The 23,950-nt window shown below is 49.7% G+C and overlaps 9 protein-coding genes across 9 annotated transcripts; 5 read left to right on the top strand and 4 right to left on the bottom strand.

The window, feature by feature from the left end:
* The first annotated feature begins 192 nt into the window (after positions 1-192).
* V8C40DRAFT_259292 (RlmE family RNA methyltransferase) lies at positions 193-1,766 on the top strand. The gene is made up of 7 exons (XM_083218936.1): positions 193-546; positions 605-655; positions 725-751; positions 831-1,145; positions 1,212-1,340; positions 1,407-1,568; positions 1,625-1,766. The coding sequence occupies exons 1-7, from the start codon at positions 325-327 to the stop codon at positions 1,685-1,687; spliced, it is 969 nt and encodes a 322-aa protein (XP_083067112.1). The 5' UTR covers positions 193-324; the 3' UTR covers positions 1,688-1,766.
* Positions 1,664-2,780, bottom strand: V8C40DRAFT_259287 (eukaryotic ribosomal protein L18). Its single transcript, XM_083218935.1, has 4 exons — positions 2,727-2,780; positions 2,470-2,574; positions 2,024-2,388; positions 1,664-1,970 (listed from the first exon to the last, which is right to left on the bottom strand). Exons 1-4 carry the CDS (start codon positions 2,728-2,730, stop codon positions 1,893-1,895), a joined length of 552 nt encoding a protein of 183 aa, XP_083067111.1. The 5' UTR covers positions 2,731-2,780; the 3' UTR covers positions 1,664-1,892.
* Positions 2,781-3,626: 846 nt separating this feature from the next.
* V8C40DRAFT_259279 (OST3/OST6 family protein) lies at positions 3,627-5,402 on the bottom strand. Its single transcript, XM_083218934.1, has 4 exons — positions 4,982-5,402; positions 4,810-4,910; positions 4,398-4,753; positions 3,627-4,340 (listed from the first exon to the last, which is right to left on the bottom strand). Exons 1-4 carry the CDS (start codon positions 5,327-5,329, stop codon positions 4,156-4,158), a joined length of 990 nt encoding a protein of 329 aa, XP_083067110.1. The 5' UTR covers positions 5,330-5,402; the 3' UTR covers positions 3,627-4,155.
* A 268-nt stretch (positions 5,403-5,670) lies between these two features.
* On the top strand, positions 5,671-8,041 carry V8C40DRAFT_259277 (uncharacterized protein). The gene is made up of 3 exons (XM_083218933.1): positions 5,671-5,851; positions 5,910-6,194; positions 6,249-8,041. The coding sequence occupies exons 1-3, from the start codon at positions 5,831-5,833 to the stop codon at positions 7,512-7,514; spliced, it is 1,572 nt and encodes a 523-aa protein (XP_083067109.1). The 5' UTR covers positions 5,671-5,830; the 3' UTR covers positions 7,515-8,041.
* A 149-nt stretch (positions 8,042-8,190) lies between these two features.
* Positions 8,191-10,163, top strand: V8C40DRAFT_259274 (40S ribosomal RACK1 domain-containing protein). The gene is made up of 5 exons (XM_083218932.1): positions 8,191-8,416; positions 8,486-8,523; positions 8,584-8,710; positions 8,787-9,104; positions 9,373-10,163. The coding sequence occupies exons 1-5, from the start codon at positions 8,375-8,377 to the stop codon at positions 9,796-9,798; spliced, it is 951 nt and encodes a 316-aa protein (XP_083067108.1). The 5' UTR covers positions 8,191-8,374; the 3' UTR covers positions 9,799-10,163.
* On the bottom strand, positions 9,993-11,677 carry V8C40DRAFT_259272 (TBP-associated factor 8 family protein). The gene is made up of 2 exons (XM_083218931.1): positions 11,029-11,677; positions 9,993-10,960 (listed from the first exon to the last, which is right to left on the bottom strand). Exons 1-2 carry the CDS (start codon positions 11,339-11,341, stop codon positions 10,314-10,316), a joined length of 960 nt encoding a protein of 319 aa, XP_083067107.1. The 5' UTR covers positions 11,342-11,677; the 3' UTR covers positions 9,993-10,313.
* Positions 11,678-11,815: 138 nt separating this feature from the next.
* Positions 11,816-13,908, top strand: V8C40DRAFT_259271 (mitochondrial carrier). The gene is made up of 5 exons (XM_083218930.1): positions 11,816-12,386; positions 12,460-12,792; positions 12,869-13,144; positions 13,214-13,350; positions 13,406-13,908. The coding sequence occupies exons 1-5, from the start codon at positions 12,378-12,380 to the stop codon at positions 13,647-13,649; spliced, it is 999 nt and encodes a 332-aa protein (XP_083067106.1). The 5' UTR covers positions 11,816-12,377; the 3' UTR covers positions 13,650-13,908.
* Positions 13,909-14,000: 92 nt separating this feature from the next.
* V8C40DRAFT_259269 (uncharacterized protein) lies at positions 14,001-16,386 on the top strand. Its single transcript, XM_083218929.1, has one exon. The coding sequence runs from the start codon at positions 14,592-14,594 to the stop codon at positions 16,305-16,307; it is 1,716 nt and encodes a 571-aa protein (XP_083067105.1). The 5' UTR covers positions 14,001-14,591; the 3' UTR covers positions 16,308-16,386.
* Positions 16,368-23,874, bottom strand: V8C40DRAFT_259266 (putative ubiquitin-protein ligase UFD4). Its single transcript, XM_083218928.1, has 6 exons — positions 23,264-23,874; positions 22,347-22,655; positions 22,198-22,295; positions 17,155-22,143; positions 16,946-17,095; positions 16,368-16,888 (listed from the first exon to the last, which is right to left on the bottom strand). The coding sequence occupies exons 1-6, from the start codon at positions 23,401-23,403 to the stop codon at positions 16,692-16,694; spliced, it is 5,883 nt and encodes a 1,960-aa protein (XP_083067104.1). The 5' UTR covers positions 23,404-23,874; the 3' UTR covers positions 16,368-16,691.
* Between the last annotated feature and the right edge of the window lie 76 nt (positions 23,875-23,950).

Here is a 23,950-nt window from a genome sequence, read left to right as displayed (position 1 = left end):
GGCACATTTTATAGTTATTTTTCACTTTATTTAATGCTTGATTTTATACTACATCAAGTTTAAAATACATAGGATCTAAATACGTAAATACACCATAATAAGACTATTTTATTAAACTCTATAATATCATCATGGTCTCTTGCTGTAGTTTAATATTGTAAAAGTCATATTATATAATCCCACCTAGCATATGGCTGCGTAAAATGGTTATCTTATCTAGATCTCAGCGATGGAGCTACAAGCTTTGAACCTCTCCCAAAGCAAACAAACTCTCGGAGACGCCTTTTCGACAGCCATTGACATGAGAACCCTACGAATGGGAACATGTTACGTCCATATCAGGCTGTTCCACGGAGTCTCCGATTAATCCTACGCCCCTGGGTTCTTACATCACACGCCGCTTCTCTGAGTTCCGCCCTCCGGCTGAACGGGGCAAGGCCATCTTCCTCTGGGACTCAATGGAAACAGCGTCAAGGTCGCGATGCATATGTTCGCCATGCTAAAGTTCAGGGACTCAAGAGTAGAGCAGCTTTCAAGCTGTTGGAGGCAAGACTGCCCCGTCTTCACATTTCTACCAGCTTTCATAGTATTAATGTGAACAAAGATCGACTCCAAGTACAAGCTCTTCAAGAAAGGTCAAACTGTAGTTGATCTAGTAAGTTATACATGAATCAGGCCACCAATCCAAATTGCAAGCCTCTAAATTTGTTCTCTTGTCTTCCAGGGATATGCACCCGGCAGTTGGTCACAAGTATGTCGTATCTTCGTACCCATGTCCAGCATCGCCCTTCATATTCGAATAAACTGGGAGATTCACATGTTCTTTGTAGGTTGCCGTTGATCGCACTCGACCTCATGGCCGTGTTATCGGTATCGACCTTATACCCGCTCAGCCTCCTCAGGGTGTTGCAGCATTCCAAGGAGACTTCCTGTCCCCCATAGTTCAAAAACTCGTCAAGGAGTTTATTGCCCAAAGTCACAGCGATAGGCCTCCTAAAGCTGGAAGAGACGATAGTGAGGAAGACGGCGATAATACTATCATCGACCAGCCGAGCTACATTGATCGAGAGAGACACTCGGCAGAAAGCTCAGGCTCTCCGTCTGATAGCACATCAGCAGAGTCGACCTCGAGAAATCTTGTGGATGTTCGTCAACCACGTCTTCTATTTGATGACAACGACAGTTGTGCTCCGGCGCTGACCTCGATATAGGTTGTGTTAAGTGATATGTCAGAACTATGGGAACAAGCATCTGGATATAGTTCAAGAAGTTTAAGTAACCCTTATAACAGGCTGATGAACACGAGCGGCATTGCGTCTCGAGATCATGCGGGCAGCATGGTAAGACCAAATCCCAGGCTTTTACTAACTGGAAAATGATAAGAACATGATCCTGACGACATGCAGAATCTTTGCGAGGCTGCACTTCATTTTGCCAGCGACACACTCAAACCCGGCGGCCATCTTGTCTGCAAATTCTACACAGGAGCGATGGATAAGTCGTTGGAACTACAGCTCAAAGTGCTCTTCTCAGAAGTGTATAGAGAGAAACCAGAATCATCTAGAGCAGTAAGCTCAAACCACGTACATCCATACACGAGAAAGCATACTGATAAGTGCTACAGGAGAGCAAGGAGGCGTATTTCGTTGCACTTTATAGAAAGGCCAAGGCTACTATTGATCACTAGAATAAACACACAAATGTCATCACAATACAATGCTACGATGAATTGGTCAAGCAGATCATCAATTTGGCCATGTCCAGGCACGAAATTTTTAGGTTCGAATGATATCAAGTCACGCCATCCCATTTAGGTCCCATACATAAAGCGAAAATCGAAGATAAAAAGTATCTCCACCCTGATGCTTGCCCATTTTTTCTTCCAACCAAATTTAGACCTTGAAGCCACGAGAGCGTCTGCGACCACGAGCGCGCTCAAACTTGCGACCCTTGGACTCGACGAAGGGTTTCTGTAACACGTATTAGTATCCATGAACGATTGCCAGATCGAAGTATGGCGTACCTTGTGCTTGTGGGGACCAAAGCCGAAGTGCTTGACGGCCTCACGGCTGTTCTTGGGTCCACGGAGGATCAGGGTGTTGCTTCCGGTAGGGGCACGGAGAGCAAGCTGGTCCAGGGTGATGGCCTCACCACCGGCAGCGACAATGCGGGCACGGGCGGTGGCAGTGAAGCGGAGGGCGGCAACGGTGGCCTTGGGGAAGGTCAGGAGACGGTTGTCATCGGTGACAGTGCCGACGATGACGATGGTGCGCTTCTCCTCCTTTCCGAGGTTGGAAACAATGCGGGAGAGGGAAACGGGAGGGCGGTTGATCTTGGACATGAAAAGTCGTCGGAGAACAACCTTGTTGAAAGCGGCATCGGTTCGGCCTGTTGTCGCAAAAAAAACGTTAGTCGCTCAATGCAGCCAGCACGAAAGCTTTCGTGCCACAATTTTGGAATCCAACTTACGAGCCAGGAAGCGGTACAGCTTGACCAGGAGCTTCAAGTAGACATTGTCGCTCTTGGGGGCCTTGCGGTGAGTGCCCTTGACGTGGTGGCGGTCGAGATCGATACCTGGAAAATTGGAAAACCGTCGTCAGCCAGATGGTTCATGCTCAAAAATGGCAGCACATCTTGGTGAGAAGACGGCGCTCAAGTCGCAGTGAGATACACGAGGTATCATCACCACTCGCATACACAGGCTATATCAGTTTTTTTTCACGTACCCATGGCGACGGCTGTTGCTGAAAAGCTTGATGATGGGCTATTGTAAAGTCGACGATGGCCGTGAATATCAAGGTGAACTTTTCCCAGAAATTTCAGGGCTTGGGACTTCGATTGAGGCTCTGATTGGTCGGCTGTTGCGCTAGTGGCAGAGCGGTCAGTGAGGGCAATTAGGGTACGGCTAGCTGACTAAGGCACAGCGCCGCCACGAGCCAACTAAACCAGCTAACCCCAGTAAGTGGGGCGTATCGATAAGCTAGCGGCGTGTGTTGCAACTTCGCCAACCAAGGCGCATACTGGAATCGAATGCATACGAGCTCTCCAGCTAGCATTCGTCGGTGTTGCTCACACTATATGGCATGGAGAGAAGATACGTCAACATGCAGGCGCCCTAGCGGCCTATCGCAATCTCCAGAAATGAAGCCAGAGCCAATTTCATTGTAGAACTCGTAAAGGGTTTAAGCACAGATAACCTGCGGTCTTATAACGACATCAGGGACTACATCCTAGCCTTTAAGGAACGCCTCCACGAAATAGACTGCATGCAACTTGACTTTCCCCAGGAACTCGGCCAGTTATTCTTTTTCAATAACCTACCACAGTCTTTGTCAGGTTTCCGATTTCACATCGAATCGCACTACAAGGTAGCTGGCTGCGGCGATGGTCCCGAACTGACTCTCGATCAACTGATGGACAAGGCCGTAGTCGAGTAGGATCGCCTTGAGATGGAGAAGAAGATCTCGCTAGATTCTGGCTTCCCCAGCTCAGGCTACACGGCTCCAGGGAGGCCTACCAAGCGCCCTAACCGCGGAAATTCCCGAGGTCAACGCCGCAGGAGAGTCAGATCGCGGAAAACAGGAGGCTATCAAGGATCAATTTGGTGAGATCGATAGGCTAGCGACGTGTGTTGCAAATTCGTCAACCAGAGCACATAAGAGGCCATGGAAATTGAAAGTGCTAGATTGGTTTGGCACCTCAATAATGCAGTAACAGTCTGGAGCGGATGATGCTTTGCGCATGACATGAAGCTATCCGTTTGGTTAGCTACATAGAGGTCGTCATCTATATCCATCCATGTAATCGGCCATGTCAAAAGCATATCGCAGCTGTTTCAACGGCGCCTGAAATTCTCTACTACCAACATACATTCTCAAGAACTGCAATTTATTCGGATTCGTGTTTCCGATAAAGACCCAGATAGAAACACAAGTTTTTTACATGAATCATGCCCATTGCGACGGCACGCGCGTGCCATGACACTAGGTGAATTTGGAATGCGGAAATCACATAGCTATACTCAGCGCAATGCTTCTACTAACCACCGCTGAGATCTCCAATGGTGAAGGCTGCTCAATGGATGCAGCCTTCTGTTACTTAGGACGTGCCTAATGCACGGTATCTCGACTTCCTGTTCTTCTCAGCCACTTCATTTTACATGAAAGGTGGCAGTGAGAATGGGTAACCGCCATTCTTGACCCGGAAAACGCTCAAGAGGAAGCTGTAGACGAGGAACAGTGTGATGCTCCAGACAACAACCGCAACTTGCTGAGTCTTGGAGTCGGCCATACGCGGAACTTTGACAGCCAGAGTAATGGCGCAAAAGGAGAGTATTCCATCTACCACACAGTGCATTAGCTTTCCGAACAAAATGGCATAAAAGAAGTTTGTCTTACAGATGGCAGCAACGATCTGGGTTTCCAAGCCAAGTTGGCTCTGGAATCCGCCTGCAATGTAGCTAACTCCACCCTTACCATCTCCGACAATGTACGGCACTTTCCGGATGTGGTTGAACATGTGTCCGCTAGTGAAGAGAAGGATGGCGATCAGGCTGACGGAGGCCCAAATGTTGCGGTTCTGGATGATAGGCAGCACGTAGGAAGATGCGCTGACCAGCGCAGTGCCGACGCCAAGAACCAGAGTAATAGTCGAAGCCCATCGGAGCCAGTTAATTGGTCGCTTTACAGCGGGATGCGGTCTGTTGGGCAGTTGTCGGGAGAGCCAGGAATGAACCTGTTCAGCAGCTGGAGGCCTGTGATATGATTAGCATCAATGACAATGTGCAATGTTGGAGCTTTGTCGATTTACCCTGCTGTAAAGTCGTATCGAGAGGGTTCTGGGGAGGTCGCGGCATGAGGTCCTACGGTAGGATTGAAAAGCATAAGCACCGGAGCTGTTTGAAGGCCAAGCTGTTGTACGAATTGATGCGTTAGCATGCCCATGAGGTTCATCTCCATCCAATTGCAGCTTTACTACCCACCGAAATGAAGGTTTCGCGGCCATCAGCGAAATCCAAGGTGCCAAAGATCAATCGAGATTCGCCAGTCTTGTCACCCTTAGTCCAGCTCTTTCCTAGAAGATCCCATTCGGGCTGAAACTCCTGACAAAGCTGGCAGCCAAATCTAGTTTCCAGAGCAGTGAGAAGGACAGCGACACTGTGGTTTCTCGGGGCGGTCGTCAGAGAGGCATAGGTGGCATCATTCAGCTTGATCGGAGATGAGCGCTGAGCCAGCTTATTGAATTCCTCATAGGCATCGGTCTGCGCCTTCTTTGCGAGGCTCCCGCCAATGAGCAGGAGCAAAGGTGCAATTGACGACAGGATGCGCATCTTTGCGGTTGTTTGCAGCTGTTGTGTCAAACCGTCTAAGTCTAAGCACAGCTTGCGATGCGGCCAACTAAGCTGCCAAGTGTTGCTGCTGTGCTGTCACCAAAGCTGTCCCGTTTCATGATTATGTAACGCATGGCTCTTGACTTTATAGGGGCTAGCGCATGATACTAGCAACAAGTAGCTTCTACTCTTAGCTACTCCAGGTACCGCATTTTAAGCGTGCGGTAGAAAGTATACTGTAGGTTCTTTCTACTCCTTTCACCAAGCTCCATTCCTGTCGCCAAGGTTGCTCCGACTCGGCAGCTAATTGTTAGCAGTTGAGAACTTGCATGTTTGCCTGTTGTTTACCATGTCAGCCGGCTTGGGCGAATCGGAGATGCAGCTGCGATAACGTAAAAGAGCGTTCTCAACAATCGCCAGATTTATTCTGCAATTCATCTTGTCATTAGCGGTATTCCCATCATAATTGCATATTCCTTTGCTCTTGGATGAGTGACAACCATGAGCGCCGACTTGATTGAGGTAGCCATCCCCTTTATCGCCGATGCTTTGACGGTGTGCTAAAGTGAAGCCTTTTCAGCGCACGACGCGTCTTCACGCTCTTGATCTTGAATATCAGCAGAACCGCCACAAAACCGACCTCATCAGCCGAGATGAAGATGCTCGTCGTCTGCAGCTGCGCGTGCTGCTGCTTCGAGACGAGAACACTCGGCTACAAGACAAGTGTGCCGCGAAGGATGAAGAAATAAAGGCTCTGTCACGAGATGGCGATCAATTGCGCGTCGAGCTTGATGAATTCAAGGCACAAAATGAGCCCAAGGATGCGCAGATTAAAGGCGCCGCAATTGAGGCAGATGATCCAGCTGTAGGTCATATTCGGAACCATTACAATCGCAATCTCCTTGCTAATAATACAAAGGGGGAAACAAAATCAAGCGAAACCCATATGCGAGATTTGAGCAAGGCCTTGGATGAGAATAGGGCCCTTACGAAGGAACTGCAACAGTTGCGACCAGAAATGGAGCTTTTAAAGCAGCAAGTCACGAATTACGAAAAGATGTTATCTGAACAACGAAAGACAGAGCTCGCGAGCAAGAAACAGTCAAAGTCTAAGGCGCCAAACGACGAAAGCGAAGACATGAGCGAACTTCGAGCAGCTTTGGACAAAGTCACAGAAAAGTTGGCTGAAGAAGAGAGGCAACGCGAAAACATCAAGTCAAATCATCGGAAGGAGCTAGAAGAATCAGAACGCCAGAACGACAAGCTGGAACAGAGAATATCAAAACTGGAAAAGAAGTTGAAAGATTCACAAAAGGAGCTTCGCGACGTGCGGAAGGAACTCAAGGCACCTCAACCTAGCTCGAAAGAGGACGAATCAGAGGGCGGAAATACCAGTAACAACCAGGAAGCGACGACGAAAGCTCGGGCAAAAGATCAATCTCTAACAAATAAGGAGAGGCTGTCGCGCAGGAACAAGCGCACAATAGAGCAAGCGGCCGTGGGAGAAAAATCAACCTTTTCAATCACGCCGCTCCTCAACAAGATAAAAGACACTACCACCAAAGAAACCAACGGCCTGGGACTGACGCTCGACGATGTGCTTGCACAACCCGGAGCTGATGATGCATCACCACTCGTGATGGCAAACAAATCATCTGATGCCAAGCCCATAATAGCACCAGATGCCGAACTGGAGACTACGACACCTTTGCGGCCTCGAGAAAAGCTGAAATCAAAGAAGAAAGCAACTACTGCTGCTGCTACAGCAACTGCAACTATAACAGCAGAGGATGAAGACCATTTGTCCAAACTCACCGCTTCTGTTCGGAAGATAGCACGCGTGAGGTCTGAAGACCCCAAAGACGAGGAAACATCTAAGGATGTCGACTCCGATGATACTGCGCCTCCCAAAAGGAAAACGCTTCACGAAACTGCAACGACTGACCCTAGCTCTGTACTTGAGCACAAGAAGAGGAAGAGAAAACTTCTGAACAAGACTAACGATATCATACTAGAGGAAGATGAGACCGTGGGAGGAGTCCCACCCGTGGAAACACCACCGGCAGGTCGACCAAGAAGAATTAAATCCTCCGCGACAAGCGCTTTCAACTCGCAAGCCGGTACCAAGCCGTTTTCACCTTTGAAACGGCACAAACGGGGGGTTAACGCAAGCTTTCTGGCTTGATCAAGGCGACTAATCGTCAAGAGTTTGGTACTCCCTCCCCTTGAAATCATCTACAGCAAAAGCTGCGTGACTAAGGGCATCTTTTTTTTCAAGACGCCAAAAACAGCATAGCATATTATCAAGCATTGTGATTCTTCTGTGTAATTATTTGTTCTACCTAGGGTACAAAGTCATGGGATATAGAAGGAATGCAGTGCCCCTTTACTCCGCGTGCCTTTTGTTTATTAGGACATACGTAAGTTGATAGTTCTCAGTAGCAGAGAATCACTAGTAGCATTCTCCGGACCCAGAAACCTGGACAGCACTTTAGCACTGCTGCACATCGGACGACTCAATGGCAGATCCTTGAAGCTCAGCCCAATGAAGTAATGGTTCGTCAAGAGGGAGGGGTTACATACATCAATGCTGCTCTTCTCACTAATTATATAAATCCCACCTCTTCTGGGTTCCCATATACATATACTAGATGATTCAAATTAACCCGCATAGTTTTCACAAGAGGCACTGTTTATAATAGTCTCGCTCTACTAGAATCCATACAGTCTGTTTACCTGGGCTCATATTGTGATATATACGTACCTCTTCAAACGGCACCCCTCATACTGCATATTTGGTGGTACCAAAGTGCACTAGCAGATAACGGATTGATAGCCAAAATTTCCCACCTTACTCAGCAGCGACAGCCAATCGCATCGCTCGGCCCTAATTTTTCGCCCACACAAAAAATTCACAATTTCAGCCAGCCCCAACCTCGAGAGCTTAACATTCGGCTTTGCAGAAGAGAAGTGGTCTTCACCAGCTAAAACTCTCTTTCCTCACCCATCTCTTCAATCCTTTGCGCAGAGGCGAGGCTGTACACAATGGCTGAACAACTGATCCTCAAAGGTACCCTCGAGGGCCACGTACGACTTCTCCCCCCCATCGCTGCCGTTTCTCCAATTTCGATATAGAGACTGACAATTTTGATACAGAATGGCTGGGTTACCAGCTTGGCCACCTCAATGGAGAAGTACGATGGCCTTGCGATTCTCACGAGTACACTCGATCCGTTGAACTAACAGGAAAACAGCCCCAACATGCTCCTGTCTGGTAGCCGAGACAAGACCCTGATCATCTGGAACCTCACACGCGACGAGACTCAATACGGATACCCCAAGCGATCCCTCCACGGCCACTCCCACATTGTGTCCGACTGTGTATGTTCCGCCCCCAGAAGCCGGTGATGATTAGGAAAAGAAGGATTGTGGGCTGATATCAGTTGTTTTTGAACAGGTCATCTCCTCTGACGGTGCCTACGCCCTGTCTGCCTCTTGGGACAAGACCCTCCGTCTGTGGGAGCTCGCCACTGGCACCACCACCCGAAGATTCGTCGGCCACACCAACGATGTTCTCTCCGTCTCCTTCTCCGCCGACAACCGACAGATTGTCTCCGGCTCTCGTGACCGCACCATCAAGCTGTGGAACACCCTCGGTGACTGCAAGTACACCATCACCGACAAGGGCCACACTGAGTGGGTTTCCTGCGTCCGCTTCAGCCCCAACCCCCAGAACCCTGTGATTGTTTCCAGCGGTTGGGACAAGTTGGTCAAGGTACGTGGTTTCTGTTCTTTGCTCTGCGCTCCTCCCTTATGACAATACGCCATTTTTATGATGTACTGCAATTTCTCAAGTATTTGCTACTTCAGAGCCAGCAATGGCAATGAGACAAACTTTTTATCCACTTTGCCCTGAATTTGTTTTATTCTCTCTCCTTTTTTTGTAATAAGAGAAGGGAAAGAAGAAGAAAACAGCACATATCCATGATATATCCCCCGACTTGGCATGTTTAGCCTTTATTCTAACATACAATGTCCAATAGGTTTGGGAGCTGTCCAGCTGCAAGCTGCAGACCGACCACATCGGCCACACCGGCTACATCAACACCGTCACCATCTCCCCCGATGGCTCTCTCTGCGCCTCCGGTGGCAAGGACGGTACCACCATGCTCTGGGACCTCAACGAGTCCAAGCACCTGTACTCCCTCAACGCCAACGACGAGATCCACGCCCTCGTCTTCTCCCCCAACCGATACTGGCTGTGCGCTGCCACCGCCAGCAGCATCATCATCTTCGACCTTGAGAAGAAGAGCAAGGTTGACGAGCTCAAGCCCGAGTTCACCTCCGTTGGCAAGAAGAGCCGGGAGCCCGAGTGTGTCAGCTTGGCCTGGTCTGCTGATGGCCAGACTCTGTTCGCTGGTTACACTGACAACATCATTCGTGCCTGGGGTGTTATGTCTCGGGCATAAATGTTTTTGTCTGTAGGTCGGGAGACAGAGTGAGGGGGTGAGCATGGCTTGGGACGTGGTGGAAATACAGGGCATATCGCATAGTTAGCTTCTTTCCTCAAGATGTAACCGAGATAGGGGGCAACAGTTGTGTGTGAATGTAACCTGGTAGAGGGTTAAGAATTGCTGGCATCAGAAATACTGAAAAAAAGGGTACTGGACACAATTCGCTTCTAATAAAGAAGATGGTTCTTAGCTCCTGTTTCTACTGAGTACAAGGGAAAAAGGAATACTAAAATTTCATACTGTTCAACGCAGTCGGGTCGAAATCGTGAATGCATCGTGAGATTTCCTTGATTGTTCTATCTGTATTAATCACTTCTCCCGTATTTTACTATTAACTAAGCTGGAATGACACTGCGGGTATCATATATAAAAAGACTGGCAGAATAGCCGTTATAAAGACTGCCTTTTGAGTTTTCCAATCCACCAGCTTTATGCCTGGTGACAATTCGATCATTAAGTGTTCAAACGCATCATAAAGCGTTTGACTTCTTGCCCAAGCGAGACACCTCTCGTCGGGAAAATTTGACATCAGCATTGACCAGCATGCTGTGGTCCGCAATGTCCACTTTGTCGGCATGCTCTCTGAACCGGTCTCCCCCCATGAACCGTTTCATCGTTGACTCCCATAGCCGGAATCGCTCTTTGCCTTGGCTGTCGCGTTCGACCAGGGACTTGACTTCCTTTTGCTTGCGCATTTTCGAAGCGCGCACTAGCCTTCGGAGAGCATCCTCGCCTAGCTGTGCGCTCTTCGCCGCATCTTCTCTGATTTGCTTGGAATCCTTCGTCCTCTTATCCTCTTGCGGCGTGAATCTGTAAGTGTGTGTGCTGGGGAATCCGGGGAAAGATGCTGGTATATATGGCTTGCTGTCCTTGTCCGGCTGGCCGCTGAGCTCGACGCCGAGAAGCGGGAGAGAGGTAAATGTGTCGTCAGCGGTTACAACCGCAAGGTCACGGTCGGTCGCATTCTGATTAAAAATTCTGCTTTTGACGTGCGGTTTTAGAGATGAGAGCGGGATGTTGTGGTATTTTAGCATGCTCTCAAAGTCTGATGGGATGGGAGCTTCGCGACGTGACGATATTGCAAGTCGCTTGACTTCTTGAATGATGGAGCTCATATCTATGGAGATGGGCGCGTTAGCGGAAAAGGAACGGGTTGGCATCATGCACACAGGAGTTGAGTCATACACTGTTCAACCAATTCTGTGAAGCTCTCCATGGCCTCGGGACTGGCAGATTCGAACCCATCATGCGACAAGACCATGGCAATAGATCGTTGAATACCACTTCGGGCAAACTGGTGCACAGTTGGAGACATGGAAGCGACTGCCGATATAGATTCTTCGTCTGCCCATTCTGAGAGAGAATCCTGCTGCATCTCAGCTTGATTCGTTCCAGGTTGCTGCTCTTGGCCATCTCGCGACGCAAGTCTCGGGCGCTTTGGATCGGAATCGGGGGTAGCAGCAGAGACGCTGCGTTTACGCGACACTGTGTCGGACATGATGGCTTTTCGGCTAGCAGGAGGCGAGGATTGGATATGGCGAGTTTAACGAGATGGGTGAGTAAGTGATGCAGGGAATTTGTTGGAGATGGTGATGGGATCTGAAGAGGAGCTCAGCTGCTGGGTTGTCGCGCTGTAATAGAGCAGAGCAGAGCTACAACGGTGTTTGGGTGGTATTGGAGCAGCACGTGAAGCTGAGTGCCATTATCGATAAGCCACCCAGATTATTGTGGGGGAGTTGAAAAGTTGTAGATGAAGGCGAATAGAAGCAGTATAGTCAATTGTATATTATATCATTGTTTTTCTGTAGAATCATTGTTCAAAATTGCTGCATTTGGTTTCCCCTAGCAAACCATTGATTCCATCACGTTACTGTACTTCCATGCCGCTATTGCCCGTCATCAGCAGCGAAAAGTACGTGATTGGCGGGCTATACACGGAGCAACTTGGCATAGCCATTCCATCCGCTTTTAATTCGTACTAGAACCGACGATAACCCGAAGTCAAGGCACACAAGCGCCAACACATAATCCAGCCCGTTCTGCTACTGTTGATCCTTTTTCGAGTTGCATCTTTGGGTTTCTTTTTGCTCCAATTCAAGAGTTTTCCGTTGTCCGAGGTTTCGAAAAGGGGCCATTGCTGCCGCCTATTTACTTTTTTTACTTTTTCTTCGTCGCGACAACTTGCTTTACTTGCAACGGGGTTGAAGTTGAACGAGGGGCGACGGACCGACAGCGACCCTTTGAAAGGCAAAGGCACACGCCATCTTCGAACTTGCATCACCAGATTCCGACGATTTCCTTGACGAAGCATGCCCCCTGCGTTTCCGGTTCCCAAGTCGCTCATTTACACCCATTCGTCGGCAGCGATTAAATACGACCGAAAGATATTCTAAACACAAGCGACGCTGCGTGGCCGTCAACCAATGCTGTCGCTTTGGCAGAGATCGGCTTAAAGCAACCCTTGAAGTTGAAACGCTACTTAGATTAGAGATCGAGTCGAGAGAACCTTTGACTCAATTGAGTCTCCCGCCATCATGTCAGCTGTACGCAATGCCCTTAGCTGATCACCACTACACATGTGCTTTGGCGGCTGCTAATTGATTTGATTCTCGATAGTCCGTACCCGACGCGCTCAAGCCTTCGACTGGCACCAATTGGAATTTGCAATTCAGGGAAACCATCTCGCAGCCAGTGGTCGCCGCCTTCTGCGGTGGAGGTGTCGCCGGCGCTGTCTCCCGGACGGTGGTGTCTCCGCTGGAGAGACTCAAGATCCTGTTCCAGATCCAGAGTGCCGGGCGAGATGCCTACAAGCTGTCTGTCGGCCAGGCGCTGGGGAAGATGTGGAGGGAGGAAGGGTGGAGGGGCTTCATGCGAGGAAACGGGACAAACTGCATCCGCATTGTTCCCTACTCTGCTGTCCAGTTCAGCAGTTACAACTTTTACAAGAAGGTATTGATTCATTCCTTTGGCGAGAACAGCAAGCAGCATGCTAGATTCGACAAGGCTAACCACTCGGTGTCATCAGAATATCTTCGAGCCATATCTAGGAACTGACCTAAGCCCCTTTGCCCGCCTCGTTTGCGGTGGCCTTGCGGGCATAACATCCGTCGTCTTCACCTACCCGCTCGACATTGTCCGAACGCGCTTATCCATCCAGTCAGCGAGCTTTGCAGAGCTAGGAACGAGGACGGGCAAACTGCCGGGAATGTGGGCGACTCTTGTCTCAATGTACAAGACTGAAGGTGGCATGTCGGCGTTGTATCGCGGCATCGTGCCAACTGTGGCCGGCGTGGCTCCCTATGTACGTCTTAACTGCTTCTCGCTCCATGATGCCGGAATATATTGGTGGCAAACGCTGACAAGTCGATAGGTTGGCCTCAACTTCATGGTATATGAGTCAATCCGCCAGGCATTCACGCCTGAAGGCGAGCAGAACCCTAGTGCTGTACGCAAACTGTTGGCGGGTGCCATTTCCGGCGCAGTTGCTCAGACGTGTACCTATCCATTGTAAGTGGTGGCCTTTGTTCTGTGATTGACTCTCATGCTTACCGTCTATACACAGCGACGTACTACGAAGGCGTTTCCAGATCAACACCATGTCAGGCATGGGATACCAGTACAAATCCATATCAGACGCCGTTCGCGTCATTGTCCTCCAAGAGGGCGTCAAGGGGCTCTACAAGGGCATTGTCCCCAACCTGCTCAAAGTGGCCCCCAGCATGGCTTCAAGTTGGCTGAGCTTTGAGGTTACGCGTGATTTCCTGACAGATCTAAAACCGACGGCCGAGGAGAGTCGAAGTTTATAAGAAAGTTCTGTTTGGATTAGATGCATCATTGCTGTCTTGTTTGTTTGTTTTTATTTTATTTCATTTTTCTTCCTTGTTCCCCCTTGTCATTTCTAGCATATAATATGTGTGTAAATATGAAGCAAAAATGGGTACATATAGATGGAGTCAAAACAAAGTCGTATAGATAAGGTACTGGGCTAGGTAGCATAAAATATCAAAAGCTCACGCTACGAGGGATATATAATAGCTAGCTGCTTGGGATAAATAATAATTTTACAGCTTTTGAACAATCAAGTATTGCAGTCTCTCTCTTGGCTCAAGTGATACCTGTAATAACGGGCTCAAGTGGGTCGTTTAGATGCTTACAGTAAAGTCTCTAATTAATTCCTTAGCAATATTGTATCACCCATACTATATCGTCCTACATTACACTATACCAGATATTCACAAAGTGCGTCTAAACGTGTCGTGTGAATATCGACCCTCAAGAGGTAAATCAAGCGCGCCGAGGCGGTTCCCCGAAGGCCAATTCGAGGGTCAAGCAAGGGAACAAACAAGACGCTATGGCAATTGTGCTATAACGTTCACCCGCTCACCTTCTTTCTCCTCTTCCACACTCACTCACTCTTCGTCATTCTCTCACAATCTCCTTCGTTAATGCTCTCTTTATCAAACAAAATACGTTGGCTATTCAAATAGTCAACCCATCGAGCTTTCATTTTCTGCTCACGCGCCTCCAGTCACGCGTCTTCATGTCATCATCTAATGACTTTGCTAATTCTTCACATCAGGGAGCCAGCTTTGGATATTGCATAGGCACACTCTCATGGAAGTGCACTGATGGTATACACCAAAACACCTTTATTCTAACACCGGCTACTCTTTACTCGCCGATGAATGAATGAATAATCTATCTCACCCTCATACTTCACTTTGACCTTCCGGTGAATCATCATCATCATGCCTCCAGAATCACAATCAAGCGATACTTCTGCGCCGCAAGGCCGAACATACCGTTCAACACCCTCCGCCAAACAAGTCCGTTTCCCCATGAGACGCAGCAAAGTTCGTCGTGAGCAGGGCAAGGGCAAGGGCAAGGGCAAGGCGGCTCAAAGCCGGGAGAAGAACGCGTCATTGAAGCAGCAGACGCTGACGCAGATGGACTTTGTCTCATCGTTTAGCGAAGAGGTCACGCTTTCGGATAGTGACGATGAGTCAGATACGTCGCTTTCTGGCGCAAACAAGCCGGATATTCTCTCAAAAGGCTCTTCAGAAGCTCAGCCGAAGGGCGAGAAGGGTGAGGAGGAGGAGGAGGAGGAGGAGGAAATAATAAGAGGCACGCAGGTCATTCAGGACTCTTATGCTTCTCCAGATGACAACTTGTCGACCCAAGTCTCGCCCTTGAAGATCCAGCCTATAAAACTACGAGATACATTAGTATTATCTCCCAGCCGCGTGAGATTCAGGGAATCACAGGACGTCGTCAAAGCTTCTCCACGTCGTCGCGCCCACTGGAGTAACAATCTTGGGGGTTCGAAAAGACTCAAGCAGTCTCAGGAAGATGACGTGCCGTCCCCGACACGAGTCCGTTTTGTGACCGATGATGTGGATGACCGGGAGATTCCAGACTCTGATGAGGAATATGAGGAGCTGGAGGTGCTAGAAGAGGATGAAGTAGTACTTCAAGACACGTTTGCGACGGGCCACGAAACTCAGCTTGTCTTGGAGGAGCTTGCATCTCTGGAATATCCAGAACGAGATGAAGGAGAAGAACAGCAGCAGGAACAAGGCACGGTAACAAGCCGAGTATTGGCATCGACACAGCACTCATCTACAGCCTCTTCATCCGAAACTTCTTCAAACACCAAGCCGGTTCCTCCAATAGAGAGTACCGATCCTCTACCAACAACAAAAACTTCATTACACTCCCCCACCATCTCACAATCACCAAATGCTACATCCGAGTCCCATCCCTCAACAGATCTCAGCCAAAAACCACACAGTCAATTCTTCGAGTCTCAGCGCGTACCCCTTCACATCCTCCAGTCATTCACCCCCGTATCCGCACGCACAGACATCCTCCTCCCCATCCCTTCCAAAGTCCTCAGCTCCCTTGTCAATGGTTCCAAGCCACTCCTCCATCTACCCTACCGAATACCTGAACTAGTCGCACGGTTCTGGCTGCTCGACCAAGAGACACTGCGCTACATGGCCTGCGTGCAGCCCGGCGAGCCCAACGGCTCTGAATGGGACTATCACGTCGATCAAGTCTACGAGCTCAACAACCCAGTAGAAGAGCGCGATATGCAAGAAGAAGGCTGGGTCACCGGACAAGTCCGGCGATACATTTACTTGCCCCCAGCCATAGTGGGACAACTCCTATGGAATCTTCGATGCGCAACTTTTGACTGTACCGCGCAAGAAGAACATGACGATGGGAATTTAAATACCCAAGAGGAGAGCATCCCCGAGTCCAGTATGCCTTTACATCCACATCCAGCGGCCCATTCTCAAAGCCGCTCGAATAATCATGATACCGGCCAACCAAGCAGTCTGCTGTTTCAAGACCACGGGAGCTCCTTGGTGACTATCCCAGCAAATGCCGTCTTTGATTCCTCTCCACTGTTGACAAAGAGTCAGATGCTTTCCGACAGTCTACTTAGCGATGATGTTTAATAAATAGCCTAGATATATTAGAATTTGAATAGTCACACGAAATGATTTGGATCATGATAATGTACTCAATTAACGTTCACGTCTGTAGTTTTACCGCGGGTTCAGCAATGTGATTGCTCTGACCAAACCCCCATTCCTCTGTGTGCTGGAAATATTTCCCTGCTTTTCACTACCATTACATGTGCATTCCTTCCTTGGGGCTTTTCATCACTTTGCGAAAAGCTCTCCGCCCAAGTCCATACATTTAATACATTTTTCATCATTCGCAATATACTATTCGGTATTAATAGACTGATCCGTCCAACCACGCCGTCTAAGTAACTAACCACCTATACTTTTATTCCATCATGCCGCATCAAGTCCCAAAACTCGACTGTCAGCAGCTCATGACAAATGAAACGCTCCTTGCCCTTCCCTAATTGCAGTGTACAGCTGCTTTTTGAGGATATCCATGGTAGTGTAATCTGGAAGCTTTAGATAATTCACGCACGTCATGACGCTCGGAAGGTAAGCGTCTGAGGTGTACGGAGGCTCGCTGGGTTTACAAACAACAGTAAACATCGGAGTTAAGCTTTTAAACCCTGGTATACAGTAAGTACATGTTCGGATACATCCTAGGCGGCCATGGAAATACTTACCGCCAATGGGAAGCTTTGGGCTACCCGTGGTAAACTGTAGGAAATCTCGTCGTTGTTTGAGATCTAGTTCGCTCATAGTCTGCAGTAAGTTCTTGACGCTTCGGCTATCCATGTTGTAGCCATGGTCGGCCTTGATCGAATCCATAAGAGCTAGATCAATAAAGTCAGCTAATGTTCATTTCCATAAGATATTCCAAGAGTAAACTCACTCTCAAGACTCCAGTCCTCTTCTACTCGGCCAAACAATGAAACCAATTCGTCTGGCGTAAAGGCTCTTAGTGCCGTGTAGGGGAAAACTTGCGAGAAGCCAGTGCGGAAGGCATCAATCTGACGTTTGACGCCAGATCCCAGAGTCATGTCAATGACCTTTTCCAAGTATAAATCAACATTCTCAATGGTGACTCGCTTCAGAGAGCCGTGCTCTTGGAGCTCAATGTCCGGGTAGCCAGGCAGGGTAAAATCGAGACAGAGGTCGTCTAGCCTCATATTGTCAATCATAATTCCCTCTGTATCTGCCACTTTCTGCGCGGGCGTGCGGGCTGGGTCTTCGTCAATTTCCTTCTTGGCCAGCACGAACTTTTTGATCGTAATGAGTGAGCGAGCAAGACCAGGATCGACAACCTTGACTGCTCCCAGAGATGGCTTAACACCAGTCAAAGAGGCATCTCCGATTCTGAAAAAGATGGGGTTCAAATGGATATCAATGATACGAGAATCAATCATTGACCGAGCCACAAATTTTCCGAGAGCTTTAAACATGTGAAGAATGCGCTCTCCATTCGGTGTGGTCGCCTCCTCAGCACTGAGTGGGCGAGGGAAGAGTCCTGTCTGGCCGCTCACAAACTCGTCTGACCCAGCAGAGTCGACTTCACGCCAAAGCTTGAGCTTCTTCTTGGAGAACTCCTTCGACACTGTAGAGTAGAATTCAAGGGTTGGGCCCAAGCCAGTGCCAACTTCCTCGAAATACTCCACCTCTAGTATGCTTTGAGAAGCGCCGTACAGTTCCATAACTTTCAAAGCGGATTCGAGAATCTTAAGTCGGGAAATTCGCACCTTTTGGCGCTGGAGGCGGCCCAAGAATGGCCGTTCGTTGGAGCGGTCTCGCCGGTTATCATCCGTGGAGTGCGCATTCTGCCAACGAGCCATTGACCTAGCATACCCAAAGGATGTCGATTGGAGGAAGAGATGTCGCGTCTCAAAGGGGAATAAAAAGGGGTAAAGGCGTGCTAGGTCTTCAGACCAGCTTGGCAAGCAGCTGCTTGCGACGATCAGTGGCTCCTCGAGCTGACGATTGAGCTTGGCCGTAAGCTTTGTGTTCACAAACTGTGATAATGGCTCAACGCGCAGGCCAATGAGGCTATTCCGGTTCTCGACCAAAACATCTTCTATGTTGGCATTGAGGTCGTGAAGGATGTTGAGAAGTTGCAAAATGGAAGCAGTGATTGGATGCTTCGCCAGTGAAGCCGCCATCCCTTTATCTATTTCTCCATCAACTTCAGCATTGAAGCTAGTCGTCCTGGACTCTGCAGGGGGCTGCCCAGAAACTCTTCGAAACTTGATGGGATGTGTCGAAGACCAGATGTTTTTATTCCCGTGGTCATTCGCAGAAGATGTCGACATGTGAACGGCGCGGTAAATGGTTGTCTCGTTCGGAATAACCTTGCCATCTAGAGTAAACTCAATATGCCAATCCTGAGGGATAGTCTGAAGTATAGAGGCGTAAGAAGCATGGCGTGATGAAGGGTGGGGTGCTGCATGAGCACTGTTCCTATACAGTACCCGATCGTAGCCATGAAGATTTGCTCCAGGCGGTGTCGCAACTCTAGAGTTATCCTCCTTTCGAGTCAAAATGGTGTTCTCAGCAGCGACTTCCAGATTGACGGCAGAAGTATCCGCCTCTCCCTTCTCCCCAATGTCTTCGTCGAGCTCACCGACAATGGCATCAAGAGCAGTACTATCACCAGCGTCATCGTCATCGTCATCGGTAAGCTGCTTCTCATCTGCACACTCCAAGGTAGGCTGCGGCGCCTTGTCTTCATCGGGAGGACGAGTCGGGGGAGTTGTTACATCTGCTGGTGATCTGAAGAGTCTGGAAGACCGCCGTAAGGATCCTTTGTCATTGGAGGGTCCGGCAAGTGGTGGCGCGCCAGATATCTCGGCTGATTTACTGTTGATGTTTCCAGAGAATCTAGAGCCCGAAGACGCAGAAGATGTCGGTGGCAGGGGTGGCTGTTGCGTAGTCCCAGGCAGAGCGGGGGGCTGCTCAGTTAGACCGGCGCCTGCTGTAAGATTCTGGGATAAGCCAGAGCTGGCTATAGCCGCAAGAGCCCGAGAAAGTCCATCCCGTCGGGAGATCCTTGGCCGCTCTGCTAAGCTAATTCTTGGGCGAAGATAATCGTCCAGAGACTTGAACGTAGCAATTGCGTGAATAGACACCATGATGTTTCGATAGGGGCGCGGAATCGATAATTCATCGTCCGCGACGAGCCTCAGTTTAAGTTGCTTGCCCAGCATTGAGGCCGGACTGCTGCGATTGCCCTCAAAGCTGTTTTGATGAACTGTGATCACTTCAAAATGCTCTGACCTACTGAGCAGATCTTGTAGCTTATGAATCAGCACACTAAATGGCGTGGGTTGTGATTCAATGACGCCAGCTCTGGGTCTAGATTTCGTCGGGGGACTCATGAAAACTTCCAAGAAGCTTGCCTGAGCAGAGTGCGCTAGCGCTTCGTCGGGATTGCTGAAAACTGCGAGGAGCACCCGTACCATGCCAGAGGCCAGGAGCTCTGCGCTAGTAATGCTTTCCAGGATATCGGAGTCAAAGTAAGACGAAAGCTTTGTAAAGAGCATTCGTCCAGTTTCCGGAGACAATGTTTTGGATGTGCGAGTCAAATAGAAGGCCTCGAGCTCGTCTGCTAGATGAGATAAGGTTTCGAGTATCTGTGTGGCCTGCGTTCGCATGTCTTGACTGCGGCCGTCTTTTTCGTGAGCATCTAGGAATTTTTTGGCGATGACAACGATACGGGACTTCATTAGTTGAAGGTTGGAGACGTAAGGAAGAGATGCGGCATCCAAGGACATTGACGAGCCACGAGAACTGGCTGGCGATGCGTCACTAGCGTTGAGCTCGTTATCGACATCCTCATCATCGCCACCAGAAGAGTGGTGCTCATGAGCAGCGCCTTCGTCCTCAGCCTCTTCGTCTTCATTGTCATTGTCGTCGGACTCATGATCTGATGACGGCGCGCTGCTATCGCCAGCATCAGGCAAGCTCAACCTTCGAGACCCATTCTTCAATTTGGAAGGATCCTCCTTTATGCTGGGCTGGCCATCATCCAAGGCTAACTTTTGTATCTCAAATATCACGCCCTCGCGATAAAGCTGGTATCGATAAACGCTGTCAAGGCGAGTAAGGAGTAACTCAGTCGCTTGAAGACCTAAAATAACAAGGGAAGGATGATCTTCTTGTGACAGAATTGAAGCCAAAAAGGATGCATAAGGTACTGGTGCCAATGCCTCTGCAAGTAGGCCTTCGTCCAAGTTGGAGAGCATCTTGATCTGGGCAGTCAGGACTTTCTGGCGCACGCTCAGGTTGATTGTGCTGGAGAAGGCATCCGTTAATGTTGGGAATATGATGAGCACGAAACGGCGAACTTGATCCTTGCAGTCCTCCAAAAGCTCAAGGCGGCGGTCGTTGTGGTTCGAGTTGCTTCTGCCGCTCAAGGATGACGGCGTAATGGGCTCAATCGCATCGTGCAACTCCATGAAGTCTCCCACGGCAACCCCTGCATTGCGAGGCAAACCCGGAAGCAGCTCGCATATGACATTGAGAGCTTCCACAATCTGCTCGCGAGGTCGATGAATAAGCGCCTGCATGACAATGACACTGTCCAGCTTGGATGCTACATCTTCGGTCCCTGTTGGAGGAGAGACGCCCGTCAAGATCTGATAGAGAGTCTCCACCACATTTAATTTGAACAGCTCAGAAGACAGTCTGGGACTGGCCCTGGCGGTGAAGGCTAGCACACGGAGGAACTGTGTATGGATATTAGGCCCGATGAGATTGGTCGTCCCCGGTACGAGAAGGCGTAGTATTGCGCGCAAAAGGTCAACGCTAATCAACTCTTCGAGCTTCGATGGGTGATACTTGAAGCTTTCAGCGATGCCAGAAACACACAAGGAAGCTTGCTCCACAACTCGTTGGTCGTTACTGTTGAGGACATTCAGGAGGGTTGGCATAACATCTTTAACCACAGGGAACGAGTCGTCGGGAATATTCCGACAGCAATTGGCCGCAGTGGTCACAGCCGTTCGCTGCGTGCTGGTTGCAAAGAAGTCAAGGTAGGATAGGCAGGCTGTAAGCCCCCCTTCTCGAACGATACTAGAAGGATATTCGGTTGAGATCTTCTCAAGCGTACTCAGAGCTTGCTCGGCGAGGTCTATGAATGAGATTTCAAGCAGCTTTTGGCAGAGAACTGGGACGGCATTTCCATACACAACATTAGCAATGCTTGCGGGTAGAGCTTCCATGAGGTTCGCAAGGCAGCGACAGGCCAAGAGCATGATCTCTGGGCTCTCTTCCTTGGACATGAGCTGAACAAGCTCTTTGACGAAGGCGTCGGGAGAAAAGTGACCCGAGAGATTATCTTCATTAGACACTAGGAAAATCTCGGACAGCTCTTGCAAAGCGATCACCTGGACAGACGAATCTTCACTACGTAGACTTGCAAGAAGTTCCCGAAGTCGACTGGACAAGCCGGTCATCATGCCGGTCAAAGCCCGTAAAGTGCTAGAAAGGCCAGAGTCATGGTCTCCTGGGCCGCCATAAGCGCCAAAGGGGTCGTCTTCGTTCTCGTCGTCGTCTTCATCGTCATCGTCGTCATCTTCATCCTCATTTTCGTTGTCGTGGTCATTTTCATGTTCGTCCTCGTCCTCCTCTTCGTCCTCTTCATCTTCATCGTCGTCGTTGAATGAAGCATGTTCGATGGAGGTTGTGCCGCCGTCTCTACTCAGGTCATCGTCCCCTCCATGACCGTCGCCTTTGCCAGCCTTTGAGGAATGGGCATCTTCCCTATGAGGTGACGAAGAAGAAAAATGATCCTTGTCATCGCCCATGCCGGTCATAATGGCATCCTGATCGGAGGCATTTCCTGTGAATAGTTGTGAATCTCGACTTGCAGGCATCGAAGTTACGGTGGCTTCGGGGAACGAGTTAGCAAGGAAGCCAGATGCTGTGAGATGTAGAGGCAGACCTTGGGACTGGGTAGAGGTTCGCTTGCTTCGAGCTGATCTCCGGCTACCAGTATTAGAAGTGGGAGACGTCTCCATGGCGGCGGCTACAGCAGGCACCCTGCTCTCAGAGATTAGCACTTTGTCCAAGGGAAACGAGCTTCTGACTAACTCGGCGCCATCCATATCCGCTGCAGCCCTCCCCTTCCGCGGCAAGGATGAGTGGGATGAGTTAGGTACGGTTTCTGGTGGTGGTGGCGGGACAGCAGCTTCAGGAATCTTTTGTCTCTTGGACCGTCGAGCCGAAGAGCTAGGTTGGGGTCCGGTCGCAAGATTCTTCTCCGCGCTCGAAACTTTTCGCTTCCGGGACGACGACGACGACGGTGGTGGTGGGGGAGCAGTTGGAGCCGAGGACTCTGATGAGGCAGCAGGAGCTCGAGCCGCCTGGCTCGCTGCTTGGCGGGCGGAAGATCTGGTTATTCTGGGAGACATGAGAAACTTGCCGACAAGACTGCTTGCTCGTCCCCAAGGTGCAGACAAAGAATAGGTAGGTTTGGGTGTGGGGAGATGCGGGGAGGAAGAGTTGAGAAAAGAGGTTGATGTTGAGGTTGAGGATGCTGCCCCAACGGCGATATCGCAGCTAAGAGATGACCTTGCGCCAGGGTAGAGATGGAAGCGGTGCTTGTCGAGGGTGTGAAGGAACAAGGGCTTTCTTTTTGTCTTTGGCCTGGGTCAGAGTGAATAGATGCGGCACTGGCTGGTCTATGCTGGGGTGAGGTGATGCGAGGTAAGGCGAGGCCAGGCGAGGTGACGGGAAATGGAGGCTCCGGCATGCAAAGCAAGTACCTCATCCACCACGGCACTACCGATGGCAGTACTTTGGCGTGCAGAGGCAAGAGTTAGAGTTTGAAAGGGCCAGAGCTTCGCAGTTGGGCGATAATGATAGATGTCAAATCAAAGCAGATCAAATCAAATCAAAAATCAAAAATCAAATCAGTGCTTCCAGGAAGGGCGATCAATGCGCCAGTCAAAGGGAGGGCCAGCAGTGCGGCCTTCAGCTGTAACATCAACTGTAGCCAAGCTTCATACCTTTGGACAGTGGCCGCTACAGGCCTCGCGGCAGCAGATACAGCGGTTGAAGCAGCGGTGGGATTGGGCGAGGGTGTGGGCGTGGGTGAGGCCGCGGGAAGTCGCACTTCGTGGTCGGTTGCCGTTGTTTGTTCTGCCATGCCCAAACTACGCCATCAGGAGGGCAAGCACGAGCTTAGTAGGCAGGAAGCACGAGAATAGATAAGACGGGGGAGGATGATAAGGTCGGGTGCGATAAGAGAGACACAGGACAAGAAAAGAGTAGAGTTAACAAGACAAGGATAAGGACAAGAAACGAGTAATAACTGGTGCAGCAACGGCGGCGGTTTAGGTAGGTTTAGGTGTCGAGATGGAGTTGGAGATGGAATCGGAGCCCAGCAGAGCAGACGCGCGCCGCTTGTTGGCGATGCACCGACTTGCTCCTCATCTGAGACGCAGAGTGTCGAGTCACTGCGTGAGCGACCAGAGCAGATGAGCCACAGGATCAATCAGCAAAGAGGTCAATCAATACTGGTTCACTGGTGCTGGAACTGGAACTGGTGCTGGCTGCCCACTCAGAGCATTGCAAGGTCCGAGCCGAGAGTGATGGAATCGAATCGAGCCTGTACTCGTATGTAGCACTAAGTAAGTTTGCTATCCGCTTGGGGAGCCGTCGGATGGTGGGGCCATTAGTCATTATGAGAGATA

This window comes from Trichoderma camerunense (assembly GCF_050948025.1).
Source record: "Trichoderma camerunense strain CBS 138272 chromosome Unknown V8C40scaffold_34, whole genome shotgun sequence".
In the NCBI taxonomy this organism is placed as follows: domain Eukaryota; kingdom Fungi; phylum Ascomycota; class Sordariomycetes; order Hypocreales; family Hypocreaceae; genus Trichoderma; species Trichoderma camerunense.
Note: the sequence above shows the minus strand (reverse complement) of the source record. Positions and strands in the feature narration are given on the sequence as shown.

Coding starts and splice junctions, on each gene's coding strand:
- V8C40DRAFT_259292 (XM_083218936.1), top strand. CDS start 325: ATGTTACGTCCATATCAGGCTGTTCCACGGAGTCTCCGATTAATCCTA. Junction 656..724: donor GTCAAACTGTAGTTGATCTA/GTAAGTTATACA, acceptor CTTGTCTTCCAG/GGATATGCACCCGGCAGTTG. Junction 1,569..1,624: donor AACCAGAATCATCTAGAGCA/GTAAGCTCAAAC, acceptor TAAGTGCTACAG/GAGAGCAAGGAGGCGTATTT.
- V8C40DRAFT_259287 (XM_083218935.1), bottom strand. Junction 2,389..2,469: donor GCTGTACCGCTTCCTGGCTC/GTAAGTTGGATT, acceptor TTGCGACAACAG/GCCGAACCGATGCCGCTTTC. Junction 1,971..2,023: donor TTGGTCCCCACAAGCACAAG/GTACGCCATACT, acceptor TACGTGTTACAG/AAACCCTTCGTCGAGTCCAA.
- V8C40DRAFT_259279 (XM_083218934.1), bottom strand. CDS start 5,329: ATGCGCATCCTGTCGTCAATTGCACCTTTGCTCCTGCTCATTGGCGGG. Junction 4,911..4,981: donor GCCGCGAAACCTTCATTTCG/GTGGGTAGTAAA, acceptor TTCGTACAACAG/CTTGGCCTTCAAACAGCTCC. Junction 4,754..4,809: donor CGATACGACTTTACAGCAGG/GTAAATCGACAA, acceptor ATCATATCACAG/GCCTCCAGCTGCTGAACAGG.
- V8C40DRAFT_259277 (XM_083218933.1), top strand. CDS start 5,831: ATGAGCGCCGACTTGATTGAG. Junction 5,852..5,909: donor TGAGCGCCGACTTGATTGAG/GTAGCCATCCCC, acceptor AAGCCTTTTCAG/CGCACGACGCGTCTTCACGC. Junction 6,195..6,248: donor TTGAGGCAGATGATCCAGCT/GTAGGTCATATT, acceptor AATAATACAAAG/GGGGAAACAAAATCAAGCGA.
- V8C40DRAFT_259274 (XM_083218932.1), top strand. CDS start 8,375: ATGGCTGAACAACTGATCCTCAAAGGTACCCTCGAGGGCCAC. Junction 8,524..8,583: donor TTGGCCACCTCAATGGAGAA/GTACGATGGCCT, acceptor ACAGGAAAACAG/CCCCAACATGCTCCTGTCTG. Junction 9,105..9,372: donor GTTGGGACAAGTTGGTCAAG/GTACGTGGTTTC, acceptor AATGTCCAATAG/GTTTGGGAGCTGTCCAGCTG.
- V8C40DRAFT_259272 (XM_083218931.1), bottom strand. CDS start 11,341: ATGTCCGACACAGTGTCGCGTAAACGCAGCGTCTCTGCTGCTACCCCC. Junction 10,961..11,028: donor CACAGAATTGGTTGAACAGT/GTATGACTCAAC, acceptor CCATCTCCATAG/ATATGAGCTCCATCATTCAA.
- V8C40DRAFT_259271 (XM_083218930.1), top strand. Junction 12,793..12,868: donor GTTACAACTTTTACAAGAAG/GTATTGATTCAT, acceptor CGGTGTCATCAG/AATATCTTCGAGCCATATCT. Junction 13,145..13,213: donor TGGCCGGCGTGGCTCCCTAT/GTACGTCTTAAC, acceptor ACAAGTCGATAG/GTTGGCCTCAACTTCATGGT.
- V8C40DRAFT_259269 (XM_083218929.1), top strand. CDS start 14,592: ATGCCTCCAGAATCACAATCAAGCGATACTTCTGCGCCGCAAGGCCGA.
- V8C40DRAFT_259266 (XM_083218928.1), bottom strand. CDS start 23,403: ATGGCAGAACAAACAACGGCAACCGACCACGAAGTGCGACTTCCCGCG. Junction 22,144..22,197: donor AACCTCTACCCAGTCCCAAG/GTCTGCCTCTAC, acceptor CGTTCCCCGAAG/CCACCGTAACTTCGATGCCT. Junction 16,889..16,945: donor CCCAAAGCTTCCCATTGGCG/GTAAGTATTTCC, acceptor ACTGTATACCAG/GGTTTAAAAGCTTAACTCCG.